Source organism: Anabrus simplex, chromosome 2, assembly GCF_040414725.1.
Source record: "Anabrus simplex isolate iqAnaSimp1 chromosome 2, ASM4041472v1, whole genome shotgun sequence".
Taxonomy (NCBI): Eukaryota; Metazoa; Arthropoda; class Insecta; order Orthoptera; family Tettigoniidae; genus Anabrus; species Anabrus simplex.
This window is the reverse complement of record NC_090266.1, coordinates 375,864,591-375,882,236: the sequence shown is the minus strand read 5'-3', so window position 1 is coordinate 375,882,236 and position 17,646 is coordinate 375,864,591. Positions and strand designations below refer to the sequence as shown.

Below are 17,646 nucleotides of genomic sequence, written 5' to 3'. Positions count from 1 at the left end.
CAATCTATCGGCACGAGAGGTTATGGCGAAAACGCTCATGGCGCCGATACATCGGCTCTGTCTTATTTATGGATTTTGGTCATTTGCATAGCTGTTAAATCGAAACAGTTGATCGTGACGGTACCTTAAAGCATTGGATTTGCGTTTAACTCAACAGATATATTCACCAGCCCTACAAAATATTTTTATTTTCGACAAATGAAATCTGTTGATTTTGTGGTTATTTGAAGTTGTTAATGCGTGGATCTGTTTTGATTGGCTTATGAATACAACAAGTTGATCTTGCTATGAGTTTTGTTTATAGTTTATTTCGTTTCTTTGGAATATCGTGTGTTCGATGTACTTCGTAAACTACAATTTTACTCCTTTTCATAACTCCGTTGTTGCACGTGCTTGCGTCATCTTTTTAGCGTAATGGCTAGGCCATATTCAAGGCCGAATGAGGCCGATATCCTTGAATTTTCAGATGATTTAGACAGTAGTAATGACCTTCTTTTACCGAAAGTGATTCCCGTTATGTGGGAAGTGACACGGTCGTAACTGCTCACCGTGCATCGGACCGCGAGGACCTGACATCGATGACCGTTACATGTACACTGAATAACTTTGTGCAATGCTTCATGAGTACATTGCAGCGCACACATCATATTGATATCAAATTATTCAGAATTAAATGTTCTTTCATTCACGTCTAAGAGTAAAGAAGAAGACGCAACAGTGTCTAATTTTTCTGTCATTGAAAACAATAATTTATTTTTAAAAATTTATTTTCGAAATTTAATAATATTTTTGGGCTTAACCAATACAATACGTCCAAAGTATATTCATTTCTGAAATGCTCATAGTTTCCTGTATTAGTGTGATTAATTTTATTTTAATGTGTGTTAAACTCTTTACGTGTTGAATTTTTGTAATTTGCTTTGGAAAATCACAAAAATTAGTCTGAGTGTCTTCGAGCAAACACCTGCATATAGGCTGAGTGCCAAGGGGTTAATAAAGCCTCATTCGCTAACTCACTTTCTTTGTACAACTTTCTCCTTTACACCCCTGACAACTTTTTCGACATAATGCTTGAGATTTCCACTAATCACTATCACTATGCACTTCACAAAAAAGTCGTTCAGTATTCATAAAGCTCGTAACGCACGGAAGAATACTATTAGCAATTGGAGGGTGGGGAGGGATGTTGATGTCGACTCGCCGGTGCCGATCAGTCACGATTCTACTCCCACCCTCACCACCTGCTACCACAGCGGACAGCGCTGCTCAGTATACACAGTTACTACAGTATATTATGCACAGAGTGGATTTGTGCGCACTCAGCCATGCATCCATTGTATTATTGTATAACACAGAGACCAATACAGTCGTTTATAGAATTAGACTAAAAACGCATAAAATATATTATTTTCCTTTACCCACGGCGGCGCCCCCCCCCCCCCCCGATCGCTGCGCCCAAGGCGACCGCCCCGCCCACGCGACGGCCCTGTCTAGATATGTCCACAGACACAAGCCGGCCGGAAGAACTGGGCCAGTCCCCAGTCGAACGTCTTGAGACATCCTCATGTTCTACAATAAATAAATATTCTGTAGGAACACGTTTGCATTTGGTCGTTTAATGAACGTGCTCATTATTAAAATAAACCAGCGGATGAACGCACTTCAGCTTTATACTTGGGGACAAAACATGACGCTCTCAGTTCCTGGATGCGAGCTGGAAGCCAGCAGTCAATCACACCCTACACCCTGCTGAGTTAACGAGTTCTAAGTGATCCTTCTTTGGTGTGGAGAGGTTGACAAATCACTTTCTTTCACACTCTCTTTAGTCTTTACACTTTCTTCGTGTCGAGTGCGTTAGACGATTTGGCAACTCCCGTTACAGTAGACGTAGTAAATCCTATAAGCCGCTAATAGGCACCGGGCTGCCGCTGAAAGGTAGTGGTGTGAGGCGAGGTCGTCATGTTTTGTCCCCTAGTATACTTCTGCACAATGTCTCCTATTTTCACATACTGTATTTTATTCAAACTTTCCGGCAAGGAATTCTGATAATAAGAATTCCGAGTTTAACCCTCCTTCCAGCCACACTGAATGCATTGGCTACATAGCACTTCCAATGCCCCTTTCTTCTCCTTAGATTTCACGAAGTGCTCACCAAATTTAGAGTGTACAGTGAATGCCGTAAAATCCGAACCAATTCTACATTCATTACCCGCGACTCGAACCGCAGTCACCTTGGTGAGAAGCCAATGACGATGCCACCCAACGCCCCTCAATCCAGAAAACGCCCCACAATTTCTAAAGTCGGTGTCACTTTAACATAGATCATCGAACTCGTCTGGCACATCATTGGCTTCATTTAATTACAGATGAAATGCACTTATTAGAGATTCACTGCCTATACTAATGTTATATATTTTAACGGTCTGTTGTAACTGCATGGTGCAGCATTTTATAGCGTCATATAAATCAAAGTACGACAAGAAACAGCATAGTGGTGTGTCTAAATGCAAAAGTACTACGTAATGCGGAAAGAAATGGAAGATGACGAAAGTTAGATCAAACACAGCAAGCCACCGTCTCATGACGTAATTCATTTGGGAGTGCTCGCTGAAGACATCTTGTAGAAAAGATGCAAGGAAACATCTTCCAGTCATCCAGAAAACAAGAATGTCGGGCTGAGTGTTTCAGAAGGTGGAGGCGTTGGCCTTCTGACCCCAACTTGGCAGGTTCGATCCTGGCTCAGTCCGGTGGTATTTGAAGCTGCTCAAATACGTCAGCCTCGTGTCGGTAGATTTACTGGCACGTAAAAGAACGCCTACGGACTGAATTCCGGTACCTCGGCGTCTCCGAAAATCGTAAAAGTAATAAATGGGACGTAAAGTAAACAACATTATTATTAGACCATCAAACTTTTTTAACACATTCCATCGTTGAACTACAAACGTTATCAGCTTCTCGCTATTCTTTCTTTCTTAATCTGGAGTGTCAGACGTTGGGTCGGTGGATACAACTGAGGAGGATGACCAGTACCTCGCCCAGGCGGCCTCACCTGCTGTGCTGAACAGGGGCCTTGGTGGGGGATGGGAAGATTGGAAGGGATAGACAAGGAAGAGGGAAGGAAGCGGCCGTGGTACCATCCCGACATTTGTCTGGAGGAGAAGTGGGAAACCACGGAAAGCCACTTCGAGAATGGCTGAGGTGGGAATCGAACACCTCTACTCATTTGACCTCCCGAGGCTGAGTGGACCCAGTTCCAGCCCTCATACCACTTTAAAAAATTTGTGGCAGAGCCGGGAATCGAACCCGGGCCCCCCAGGGGTGGCGGCTAATCACGCTAACCTCTACAGCACAGAGACGGACATTATTAGTATTATTCATTCTTAATTCAATGCTTCTTAGTCAGAACTATCCACGGTACTTATTTCTCAATTTGTGTATCTTTTTTCTTTCTGCTATTTGCTTTACGTCGCACCGACACAGATAGGTCTTATAGCGACGATGGGATGGGAAAGGCCTAGGAAGTGGAAGGAAGCGGCCGTGGCCTTAATTAAGGTACAGCCCCGTCATTTGCCTGGTGTGAAAATGGGAAACCACGCAAACCATCTTCAGGGCTGCCGACAGTGGGGCTCGAACCCACAATCTCCCGATTACTGGGTACTGGCCGCACTTAAGCGACTGCAGGTATCGAGCTCGGTAATTTATGTATCTTAGCTGTCTTCATAATATCTGAAGCCATTTCTTTTCGGTTTGGACTCAGTTAATTTATAACTGTTAGGTTCTTCATTCTTCTCCTTCTTAATCTGTTTACTTTCCAGGGTCGGTTTTTCCCTAGGACTCAGGGAGGGATCCCATCTCTACCGCCTGAAGGGCAATGTCCTGGAGCTTCAAACTCTGGGTCGGGGGATACAACTGGAAAGGATGGCCAGTACCTCGCCCAGGTGGCCTCACCTGCTACTCTGAATAGGGGCCTTGCGGGGGATGGGGAGATTCGAAGGGAAGAGAGAAGGAAACGGCCGTGGCCTTGAGTTAGGTACCATCGCGGCATTTGCCTGGAGTAGAAGTGGGAAACCACGGAAAACCTCTTCCAGGATGGGTGAGGTGGGAATCGAATCCACCTCCCGAGACGGAGTGGACCCCGTTCCAGCCCTCGTACCACTTTTCAAATTTCGTGGCATAGCCGGGAATCCTACCCGGGCCTCCGGGAGTTGCAGTTAATCACGCTAACCACTAAACCACAAAGGCGGACAGGTTCTTCATTCTATCGAATTTAATTTTGAATAAACATTTTTATCAACTACCTAAGAATTAAGGCATAGGGTAACATAATTGAACCCGAAAAATATGATAATGTTACAGGCTTTACGTCCCACTTACTACTTTTACGGTTTTCGAAGACGCCGAGGTGCCGGAATTTAGGAGTTATTTTACGTGCAAATCTACCGACACGAGGCTGGCATATGTGAGCACCTTCAAATGCCACCGGACTGAACCAGGATCGAACCTGCTAAGTTGGGTTCAGAAGGCCAGCACTCTACAGTCTGAGCCACTCAGTACGGCGAACCCTCAAAAGAAAAACTTCATTAACAACTTTTTAATTCCAGCACATTCCAGTTCATTCCAACCTTTATCTAGCGCTAAAGCGGGGACACATAACTCTTATTGCAATTGGATGACCTAGTGTAGGTCTGTTCAGCGCTCTGACAGCAATAATGTTTGTCTCCGTAGAGTAACAGTTAGTGCTATTAGCTGCCGTGCTTGGGACTCAGGTTCGATTACCGGTACTGCCAGAAATTTAAGAATGGCAGGAGGGCTGGTTGAAATGGTGCGTGCAGCTCACCACCATTGGGGGCGTGTCTGAAAAGAGCTGCACCACCTCGGGATGAGGACATGAGTTTTTATTTATAGCAATGATTGATGCTGAACTAACAACTGTGGCAGTCGCGATTTTAGTCTCATTTTGGAAAAGGAATTATAAGTTCTTTGCAGAAACTCTGCACCTCGTGTTATAAGGTTTGTACTAATAAAATAAGTACCTACTGCAGTGAAAGACTCACTGCACTGTTCGATATGTCATTCACTGATCATTATCACACCTAGAGCTCCTTCAATTTACGGTATTAATAAAAATTACGTCCGCTTCTGTGCTGTAGTGGTTAGTGTGATTAGCTGCCACCCCCGGGGGCCCGGGGTCGATTCCCGGCTCTGCCACGAAATTTGAAAAGTGGTACGAGGGCTGGAACGCGGTCCACTCAGCATCGGGAGGTCAACTGAGTAGAGGTGGGTTCGATTCCCATCTTAGCCATCCCGTAGGTGATTTTCCGTGGTTTCCCACGTCTCCTCCAGGCAAATGCCGGGATGGTACCTAACTTAAGGCCACGGCCGCTTCCTTCCCTCTTCCTTGTCTATCCCTTCCAATCTTCCCATCCCCCCGCAAGGCCCCTGTTCATCATAGCAGGTGAGGCCGCCTGGGCGAGGTACTGGTCTTCCTCCCAGTTGTATCCCCGACCCAGAGTCTGAAGCTCCAGGACACTGTCCTTGAGGCGGTAGAGGTGGGATCCCTCGCCGAGTCCGAGGGAAAAAACCGACCCTGGAGGGTAAACAGATAAAGAAAGAAAGAAAGAATAAAAATTACACTCTCTTTACGGTTTATAAGAGAAGGTTAAATTCTCAAGAACTATTCTTCTTAATCTTAATTCAAGGTTGAAATCTCAAGAAGTAAGGTCTTATGTCTGATAGATAATGAGTAACAAGGTAATTCGTACTTAATCCAAGACGACATTGAAGTGAATTGAAAGCAAACGATGTTATTGAGATGTCAATTGAAGGAGCTCTAGGTGTGATAATGATCAGTGAGTGACATATCGAACAGTGCAGTGAGTCCTTCACTGCAGTACTTAGCCGTGATTCACGAGAAAACCAAGGAGCACCAGTCATGCGTATTAGCACTCTTCCTGAGTGTAGTACTGAAATATGTTTAACCCTCAGCTGGACACTACGCCACTGGTGGACGTTGAGCGCAGCGCTCAATTTAACGTACAGTTCTTTTTTTTTTTTTTGCTAGTTGCTTTACGTCGCACCGACACAGATAGGTCATATGGCGACGATGGGACAGGAAAGGGCTAGGAGTGGGAAGGAAGCGGCCGTGGCCTTAATTAAGGTGTGAAAATGGGAACCACGGAAAACCATCTTCAGGGCTGCCGACAGTGGTATTCGAACCCACTATCTCCCGGATGCGAGTTCACAGCTGATCTGTAGTGAACTAAGTATCTCTAGGCCTAGGACAGAGAAAGTGAAATCTGTCTGCAAACGAATAACGGTAGAAAATCTCCAGGACGAGGAAATTAGACAGAAGTACATGGGTATAATTAGTGAGAATTTCCGAACAGTGGACAGTAAGCAGGTTCAGAATATAGAAAGAGAGTGGGTGGCATACTGTGATACTGGAGTAGCAACAAAGGAGGGGAAGGGAGTGAACGGGTAGTGCTGAAGGCACAGTGTGTGTATTCCGTGGCGGCCTACATTTCGTTATACTGTAACACTGTAAAATGACTCCTACCTTATCACAAGTGAATCGAGACCGTATTATTGGCATGTGGGAGGCTCACATGGTCTCCCAAGCAATGAATAGCTCAAGCAATACCATGCAGTTTTAAAACAGTTTGGAGATGGGTAGAAGTATGGCAAGAACGAGGTGAAGAAGGATTGGTGGATCATAGGACACATAACAAGGCTCCTAGAAGAATTACTCCGGAACAGGATGATGTAATCGTTCAAACTATGGACAATTCTCCGTTTGCAACTATCGGTAATGCGATTGTCACAATGGAATTGCCAATAAGTCGGACTACCTTGAGTCGCCGACTCCAATTTGCACAATGGCCGAACTGCGAACTGCGACTTCTTCCTATCCAGAGAGAACTTCGCGTAGGCTTTGCACTACAAGAAAGTGTTACTCCACGACAGGAATGGGAAATTACAATTTGGTTGGATGAAAACGTATTTTGCTCTGATTCAGGTAAACAGCTGAAGTGCTGGCGTCCAGTTGGAAAGCGTTAGGAAGAGCCCTTTGTCCAGGTAACTAATCAGTCGGGTCACGTCCCATGTGGCGTATTGGGGTGGATAAGTGGTGCCGGTCGAGGTGGTTGATAGAAGTCACTCCACATATGACTGCTTGTGAATATGTGGACATTTGAGAACGTGCTGTTCTTCCGTGTGTTCGAGCTGTTTACCCCGTAGAAGTAGTTCCCGTTATCAGGTTTGTGCAATATAACTGCTCTGTTCACACTGCACATGTAACCGAAGCTGTGTTCAAACAGCATTCTGACATTCACGTGCTTGACTGGCCTCCCAAGTTGGCTGACTTAAATATAATAAAACATGTTTGGGCAAGAATGGTAAACACGTGGGTTCCAGGTCAGGAGAGGACAAGATCGGCTCTGTTAATGCAGTGCCATCGAGTTTGGGCGAATCTGAGGAATGAACCAGACTTTTTCCAACATCTAATAGATTACATTCCCAAGCGGCTAGAGCAAGTGATAGACAGGAACGGGGTATGGACGTTAAGGTTCTGGATGGGAGGAGGAACTCGTCACTTACCCTTGTTGTAAAATCAGTATTTGACACAACTCTCTAGTTATTCAATACCCATTTCATAATTAGTTTTGTGTTAATTTCCATTTTTCTTTTTTTGAAATTATGTAACTATGGAGAGAGCATTATGTTTATCATTTTACCGTAGGTTTCTATTATTTATATATTTTCTAGCAAGATGCAATACGCTCATATTTTTGATAAGAAATTTCTGTAAAATGTGTTAATTTTATAATAATTATTTATGTTGAGATGTTGCAATAATAGCATTTTGTTGTATATTTTAAGACACGACTTCGTATTTTATGGAAAATGAATTTTAATAATATTAAATTATTTTCAAATGTATTTTCTTATTGCTGAAAAAGTAAAACGTATCTTCAGTTATTTGTATAAAGAAATGCTTACACAGTTTTAATACTTTATACATCAACATCTTATTTTAGCATATTAATTTTCTGTTTATAGAAATTATCGTAATTCTATTTCCGAGGTGGTAAATTATGATAATATAACTTCAGTCAAATCCAGAACAAAGTTATGAACCAGTAAATTATGTTTTCAAATTACGACCCGATATAACGCAGCTACAAAATATTCCGCCAGAGTAGTGACAATCAATCAATCAATCAATCAATCAATCAATCAATCAATCAATCAATCAATCAATCAATCAATCAATCAATCAATCAATCAATCAATCAATCAATCAATCAATCAATCAATCAATCAATCAATCAATCAATATTTAGGGCAGTCGCCCAGGTGGCAGATTTTCCTAGCCTTTTCATGACTGCAAAGAAATTGGAAATTTATTGAAGATCTCTCTTGGTAAATTATTCCAATCCCTAACTCCTCTTCCTATAAATGAATATTTCCCCACTTTGTCCTCTTGAATTCCAACATTATCTTCAGTTGTGATCTTCCCTACTTTTAAAGACACCACTCAAACGTATTCGTCTACTGATGTCATTCTACGCCATCCCTCCACTGACAGCTCGGAAATTACCACTTAGTCGAGCAGCTCGTCTCCTTTCTCCCAAGTCTTCCCAGCCCAAACTTTGCAACAATACTTTTCGGTTAAAAACCTCCTTTACTTCTTGATACTGTACTTATCAGAGCAGGTTACGTAATACTGTGCTTCAATACATCTGCCACTGTGCCCATTTCAATCACAACTAAGTCTTGTAGCGGGCTGTCTACATGCAGCGAAGCGTTAAGCGAGAAGGTGGATCTCTGTGCCTTCTGCACTACCCCTTCACTCCCTTCCCTCGTGTTTTGTACTGGAGTGGCCTTCAACACCATCCCTTCACTTCCTCCCCTTCTTTGCAGAACAGTTTTTTTAAATCGCCTTTACGTCACACCGACACAGATAGGTATTATGGCGACGTTGGGACAGGAAAGGGCTAGGAGTGGAAAGGAAGCGACCGTGACCTTAATTGAGGTACAGTCCCAAGATTTGCCTGGTGTGAAAATGGGAAACCACGGAAAACCTTCTTCAGGACTGCCGACAGTGGGGTCACAGCTCACAGCTGCGCGGCCCTAACCACACGGACAACTCGTCCGGTGGTTCATGTTTCACCACGCCATCGCGAAACAGTCCGAGACGGAAGTGCGCCGTGCGTCGCACTGCTTCGCAGCAATTCGCTGTGGCGTATCGAACGTTTCGAAACAGTGAGCAGTGTCACCTCGCCCATTTCTAATTGAGTTCAGTGCCATTGACGGCAGCTCTAAAGATGATTTTCCGTGGTTTTCCATTTTCATACCTGGAAAATACTGGGGCTGTACCTTAATTGAGGCCACTGTCGCTTCCTTCCCACTCCTAACCCTCGTCGCTATAAAACCTGTCTGTTTAGGAGTGAAGTAAAGGAAATCGTGAAAAAGAAAAAGGAATCTAGCCCTTAAACGTGTAGCAGTATGTCATTCCCTGGGTTGTCTGTACATTCCCACTAGTATCCTACTATGGTGTTACGTTCACTTGAGAGTACTTCAATTTTCCTGCCTTTATGATCAGTGGTACACTTGTTAATAAAAATATCTTTGTTCCAGGCAATGGAAGCCGAGAAACAGAAGACACGACAAACCAACGATGTCACGGACAGCAACTTCTACCAGCAGCCAGAGAAGATGCAGGCTCTGGCTTCTGGCTACACGACTCTACGTCACCGTGCCTTCATCGGCCAGGATGGATAAAAAGACCAAGTTTTGTGTAACCACGTTCCTCAGATTCAATTAAATAATGTCCTTTGTCATAACACCTTTTACGATCAAGGCAATACGCACAAGAGATCTGTGAGGAATGACGTCCACTCTGGGTTTATAGGTACGGACATGAAGGATAAGTATGGCATAACTGGAAATGTTTCAATATGCGCCAGAGATGAATGTCTTGTGTTAGCTTCTTCCGTGAGTTCAGCGGTAGTCGTAGGCATTTCACTCTTTATTAAGGAGCATTACTTTAGACAGGCAGTGTTTCCTCGTTGGTCGAGTGTGTTGATTTTATCAGAGCGAGATGACTGTTTTTTCGGAGTGGACAGGAATGGCCTCAGAGGATGAAAATGTGCTGTGCGTAGTTTCACCTCATACTGGAACACTGCTTTAGACATTTGGCATTGGTGTGTTACTGAATTTTGCAGAAGATTCTGCCTTTTGTACATAACAAAATGAGAAGTGTGCGTGCAAGTGTGTGTGTGTGTGTGTGTGTGTGTGTGTGTGTAAACGAGGTGGGGCGCAGCCCTGTAGGATGTCTCGTCAGTGGCGCTCCTGCTAAAGATTTGAAGGGCTGAAATTTGACAAATGTACCATATTCTTACATAAAGTTGAACATAGTTATAAATACTGTATTAATCTGGAATATTGTGTAGACTTAGAGATATTCATTTTTTCTAAAAGTACGTAATTAACTTAGTTTAAAATTTTCACAGAATAACCTGTGGTAGTAACGCCTGCAGGTATTGACGGCCAAATTTCACATACGCCACTGCTCGTTTGCTGAGTCAGCCATTTTGATTGTGCAGACGACAGCAGGGTGAAAGACTCTGATTGGAAGAAAGCTTACCTTGAGCAAATATATTGGGCAGCAGCATCGAAGTGTCACGCATGTAGGTTAGTTTGGGGTTAGCGTAGCAGTCCTTGTGATCACCGTGAGGTCTGCTCTGAGTGCCATCTTGTCTCATCCATTAGACATAGCTATCCCAGTGGTTCTGAACACAAGGGATCGATCACCTCCAAGAGGTGTGAAAGCTTACTAGAAGCCTCTAGAGATCAAATCTATAAGCTAAAGTCTGTTGGCCACGCGGTCACAGCGAGAATTTGATGCTCATCCTCCCGCCATCTTGCCGAGAAGCACGTGCATGGGCAATTCTCACGTGCTCTGTGTGTTCATCTATCAAATTAAAAACGTGCGGTCCTCTCTCAGCGGTCAACATTCAAAAATACGCGCGTCAAGAAACCGATTAACCCTATTCCCCATCCACCTTCCCACACCACCTTCCTATGACCTGTGCTGCCATCTATACACCCTCCATTTTCTTATACGACAACTAGCGCACTCTGTACCCCCAACTAACTTCCTCGCTAGCCCATGAAAAGACTGCACACACTCACTGTCACTTGGTTTTGTGGGGACAGAAGGTCCCCCCACTGGACAATCCCTCAGTCCACCAAAAAAACTGGGGGAGGGGGATCTTCCCTGAACCCTCCAACGGTCCGTCAAAAACTTGCCTGCCCCTTTAGTTGTCCTCCTCCTAAGGCTTATGACCAAGTGTCCTCTTCTATTGTCGCAAATACGTCCTTCCTTCGTGAGTGCAATGGCATTTCAAAATAAATATTAGCACATTTTTGCCAAGAATATGAAATAGTTTCTAACGAGTTTCAGTAAATAGATAAATCTTGTTGTATTTTATGCCATAAATAATTTTAAGAAATTATTATCATTAATGCGTAGTGTCCAAATCCAAAATATGAAAGTGGGAGTTGTGAGTGAAGTGACTTGAAGAAGACACTAACAAATGAAAATTGTATATGTTTTTGCTTATGCATATTATGCCTGCACATATAAAACCCTTTAATATCTCCAAAAGTACTCATCGGATTTGCGAACTAACCACATCACTGAACTTGTTTCTCGATTCTTAGGTGTTATATTGGGTGAAATTAGAATAGTCCCATTAAGAAAACATAGTTTCCACCGGTTTTTGTGTAATTACGTACGTGATGGAGACGAATTTGACAGTGTTTTGTGAATCCCTTAATGCAATTTAAGAATTTAAAAACGTAATGTCCATATTTTTAACGGATCAGAAGATATTTGAGTTGGACAGCTTAGCTCAATAACCCTGTATGTGGGTACTTGGATATATTCTGTACTTAGAAGGAACTAATTGGGTCTCCGTGATAATACTGAGCAGTGCGCAGTCAACTGGGAGACATCCTCAAGACCGGAGGGTGCTGATAGAATAAGTATATTTCTTAATCGAATCGTATAGTTTTACAGTCACACCACCGTGTATGGTGGATGATGTTTTCTAATAAATATAAGACTTATATGTATCTTGTATATTGTGCCTTCATTATGTTTAGTCCATTGTAGTCTTATTTGCTTCAAGCTCAGACAGTAGTATGGAATTGTGGTTTTCTCTCAGAAAACAGGTTGTTTTCGTTTACAGCGAACATGCATTTGACTGTTACGTGTTAGTTATACTATAGTAATAATGCATTTGTACAAATGATAATGAACCAAATTAAAAGCATATTTTCTAGTGCTCAATATACTTGTTTGTTGTTGTCCTGCCCAATGGACCAGGAAAATCCATTTCACTGATTCCTTCCTTCCTCACTCGCAGAGTAACATCAGGACTGTAGGGATCCTTGGACCTAAATAATTACTGCCAACATCAATATAGCAAACAATGGGATAAGATTAATTAATATTTTGTGGTTTTAACTTATGAGGGGTCGTTTTACGACAAATATTATATCTTCTGCTGAAGCAACAACGATATAAGACCACTTTACGCGTTTGAAGACCACTGGAATGTGCTTCTCAATGCTAGCTAGAGTTAATGGCAAGAGGCAATCGACACCTGTAAGTATAAACACATCTACTTACCATAGTAAGAGTCCGTTCGACAATACGATGGGAAGCTGAGCTATTCAGACACCCGAGGTTCGAAATGATTCTTTTATTACGGACAATATGAACACAAATCTTGTGCATCTGTAAGGCCTTTTGTAAAATTTGGAACACTGTCAACACAGAAATGTGTGGATAATTCCTGCACAGTCTAACGCCTGTCCTCTGTTAAGCGTTTTTAGATAACGGCCACTGACTCCTCTGCGTGAGCAGACACGGCACGTCCATTCTGCGACAGTTCAACAGTTGCTACACTTCTGTATTTGATGGCTTCTACGGCTTGATATGTAAAGCCTTTATCACTTAACATTTCTCTTAGCTCCATCCTTCTTGGAGCATTCCCGGCAGTACACTAACTATTTGCACGTTGTTAACTAGTCACCAATTCACACAAACGCCATCTGTCGGTGGTATTCAGTCAAGTGTGACAAAGGTTTTCAAGTACTGTCCGTTGAATGGCATTCAAAAGAGACATTGTCTGAGATATGGTTTTTTTGTTTTTTTTGCTAGGGGTTTTACGTCGCACCGACACAGACAGGCCTTACGGCGACGATGGGATAGGAAAGGCCTAGGAGCTGGAAGGAAGCGGCTGTGGCCTTAATTAAGGTACAGCCCCAGCATTTGCCTGGTGTGAAAATGGGAAACCACGGAAAACCATTTTCAGGGCTGCCGATAGTGGGATTCGAACCTACTATCTCCCGGATGCAAGCTCACAGCCGCGCGCCCTTAACCGCACGGCCAACTCGCCCGGTAATATGTATTTTAAGAAGGTGCCAAACTAAGGAAACATGTTCAAGTAAGTGATGATGATGATGATGATGGCATTTTAAGGGGTCGAACATCGATGCCATCGGCCCTATTAAAGGTAAGTATAAACACGTCTACTCACTGATACAGGGATTTATCCTGGACGCAGAGTTACAGAAGTGCGTGGGGTGAATAGCTGGATAGGGGATTACTTAGAGCAAAAATGTACTTTAACAAAAATGGGAATTTTTTCTTTCCGCTATTAAAACCCAAATAGAGTAATCTAATGATTTAACGAGAAGTAGTGGAAAATTACTCGAGAATATTCGTATTAAATAACGAGCTCGTCAGCTCCAGCAATACATTGGACTTAGAAGTCCTTTATCAGGTACAAGATTAATTGGGAGAAACTCCCAGTCGTTAACCTACATATGAAAGAGCATAATTGCTCCTGACAGGTACAACGTTATGAGAGAGCATAATTGCTCCTGACAGGTACAACGCTATGAGAGAGCATAATTGCTCCTGACAGATACAACGTTATGAGAGAGCATAATTGCTCCTGACAGGTACAACGTTATGAGAGAGCATAATTGCTCCTGACAGATACAACGTTATGAGAGAGCATAATTGCTCCTGACAGGTACAACGTTATGAGAGAGCATAATTGCTCCTGACAGGTACAACGTTATGAGAGAGCATAATTGCTCCTGACAGATACAACGTTATGAGAGAGCATAATTGCTCCTGACAGATACAACGTTATGAGAGAGCATAATTGCTCCTGACAGGTACAACGTTATGAGAGAGCATAATTGCTCCTGACAGGTACAACGTTATGAGAGAGCATAATTGCTCCTGACAGATACAACGTTATGAGAGAGCATAATTGCTCCTGACAGATACAACGTTATGAGAGAGCATAATTGCTCCTGACAGGTACAACGTTATGAGAGAGCATAATTGCTCCTGACAGGTACAACGTTATGAGAGAGCATAATTGCTCCTGACTGGTACAACGTTATGAGAGAGCATAATTGCTCCTGACAGATACAACGTTATGAGAGAGCATAATTGCTCCTGACAGGTACAACGTTATGAGAGAGCATAATTGCTCCTGACAGGTACAACGTTATGAGAGAGCATAATTGCTCCTGACAGATACAACGTTATGAGAGAGCATAATTGCTCCTGACAGGTACAACGTTATGAGAGAGCATAATTGCTCCTGACAGATACAACGTTATGAGAGAGCATAATTGCTCCTGACAGGTACAACGTTATGAGAGAGCATAATTGCTCCTGACAGGTACAACGTTATGAGAGAGCATAATTGCTCCTGACAGATACAACGTTATGAGAGAGCATAATTGCTCCTGACAGGTACAACGTTATGAGAGAGCATAATTGCTCCTGACAGATACAACGTTATGAGAGAGCATAATTGCTCCTGACAGGTACAACGTTATGAGAGAGCATAATTGCTCCTGACAGGTACAACGTTATGAGAGAGCATAATTGCTCCTGACAGATACAACGTTATGAGAGAGCATAATTGCTCCTGACAGGTACAACGTTATGAGAGAGCATAATTGCTCCTGACAGGTACAACGTTATGAGAGAGCATAATTGCTCCTGACAGATACAACGTTATGAGAGAGCATAATTGCTCCTGACAGATACAACGTTATGAGAGAGCATAATTGCTCCTGACAGGTACAACGTTATGAGAGAGCATAATTGCTCCTGACAGATACAACGTTATGAGAGAGCATAATTGCTCCTGACTGGTACAACGTTATGAGAGAGCATAATTGCTCCTGACAGATACAACGTTGTGAGAGAGCATAATTGCTCCTGACAGGTACAACGTTATGAGAGGGCATAATTGCTCCTGACAGGTACAACGTTATGCGAGAGCATAATTGCTCCTGACAGGAACAACGTTACGAGAGAGCATAATTGCTCCTGACAGGAACAATGTTACGAGAGAGTATAATTGTTCCGAACAGGTACACATAATAGAGTGAAAATGAAAATCCACAGCCTGTTTCTAGTCATTCGACCGGGTCAGGAATGGGATAAATGAAGCCCCATCTAGCGGCGAGGATAGGAATTGTGCCGGCTGCTGAAGCCTGTCACACTCCTCCGGGTCAATGATTAATGAATGACAGATGAAATAAAATTATATTGGAGAGTGTTGCTGGAATGAATTATGGCAGGGAAAACCGGAGTACCCGGAGAAAACCTGTCCCGCCTCCACTTTGTCCAGCACAAATCTCACATGGAGTGACCGGGATTTGAAACACGGAATCCAGCGGTGAGAGGCCGGCGCACTGCCGCCTGAGCCGCGGAGGCTACACACATTATAGAGTCTGAGCTCCAAATACATAGAGGCTAGCCTCAATAAAGCAATATGTCGCTTGTTATATTCTCAATTACATCATTAATCCATGGGGTGATCCCACTTCATAGTGTTCATACACAGGTTGAACCATGGTTGACTTATCAATTACAAAATTTTACAAGCAGGCTAACTACTGTTTCCCAAGGGAACCTAAACTTAGACACGGTTAGCCACAAAATCAGAAAGGATGTACAGGGGCATATTACCCATTCTACTAGGCCTTAAGAAGAAAAAGAAAAGGTTACAACAAAACAGGCCATTAATAAAGGGCAATCACCGGGCTGAGTGGCTCAGACGGTTGAGGCGCTGGCCTTCTGACCCCAACTTGGCAGGTTCGATCCTGGCTCAGTCCGGTGGTATTTGAAGGTGCTCAAATACGTCAGCCTCGTGTCGGTAGATTTACTGGCACGTAAAAGAACTCCTGCGGGACTAAATTCCGGCACCTCGGCGTCTCCGAAGACCGTAAAAAGTAGTTAGTGGGACGTAAAGCAAATAGCATTATTATAATAAAGGGCAAGGAGGCGAAACACCAGCACTCCGTACAGGAATGTTCTGGAAAAGACAAGAACCTAAGTGGGTTTAAGGCCCGATGACAAAGAGGCTAATCCCATGCTAAAACGGGTGACTAAAAGGGGAACGTTTAAAGGCAGAAACACATTTTCAAAATTTAGAGGTTGAAAACTTTTCGTCACCCAGCTCAAAAGTACAAGGGTAGAGTTCCTAGGGTCACCACTCGTGCTCCCTTACATTAAATATTATCCCAGTAGGGAATATAAATTGCGTCTGAATACTGCGCAGAAGGTCCTACATGTCAGTGAAAAATGAAAGGATTACATATTATATTTTAAGGAAAACCGCTGAAATCTTCTCCTCGAAACACACGACGGCGCAATCACGAATTTAGGTAAATTCTACCATTACCTGCCAGCGTCGGATCTTCTTAAAGCCGGCCATCCTCTGCCTCCTGCCCCTCTAACCTCCGACAAGACGCACTCTCAATCAACGAAGCAAGTTGGACAAGACGGCCCGAAGGCGCTCTCCTTAAATAGATCCGCAAGGGAAAATTGTAGACTATATTAGAATCCAGACCGCTGATAGGCAAAATTTCTATTCTCTTCCCTGAGTTCTGAATTTGTTATAGAACTTAGTTACAGGCATGTCATGGGCATATTACATAGAGTAGGATTCAGGCGAAGTATTGACAACTTCGTCATATAAAAGGTAACCTGTGAGAAGGTTTACCAGTTACGAAAAATTACATTTCCTCGTAAATTAATTTGGTCTTAGCGAACGAGAGATCGCTAGAAAATAGGTGTCAGAGCCATCTAACCATCGGAGAAGAAATTTTTTAGAAAGTCTTAAAAGTTCTCAATCACTGTCAGAGATGGCTATAGTGAAATACAGTAGAGAAGACAATACGAGACACTCTGCGAGATATCGAGGGACAGCGATTAGAGCTCTATCTAGCGGAGTGACTTGTAGTTAATGATTCTGTCATAAGAGCACGTGTATTTGTTTGTGAAGTTTTTGGCGATATTTATGCGTTTGCAGTAAGTTGACATAAGTAAATAGTAGCGTGTGTTATTCCTTTATATCTCCTCTCAACCTAAGTGGAAAGATATAACTGGCTTAAAATATAATAAGCTTATTTTATTGTATAGTGCAGCAGTTAACATTCAATACCGATGTGTTGTTGTAGGTGTGATCTGTGGGTTTTGATTTAATTCAGGAAAATGCATCTGCATATGTGTGTGGCCGCTTGTGTTTC

General features: G+C 43.0%; 1 protein-coding gene across 4 annotated transcripts in view; it reads left to right on the top strand.

Moving 5' to 3' along the window:
* The window catches only part of LOC136864149 (very long chain fatty acid elongase AAEL008004), a 288,445-nt gene extending 277,616 nt beyond the window's left edge, over positions 1 to 10,829 (top strand). For all 4 annotated transcript variants that reach the window (XM_067140791.2, XM_067140792.2, XM_067140788.2 and 1 more), the window contains one exon: positions 9,640 to 10,829. In XM_067140791.2, the coding sequence (XP_066996892.1) occupies positions 9,640 to 9,783 (144 nt within the window). In that variant the 3' untranslated portion in view covers positions 9,784 to 10,829. The remainder of the gene's footprint in view (positions 1 to 9,639) is intronic.
* The last annotated feature ends 6,817 nt before the right edge of the window (positions 10,830 to 17,646 follow it).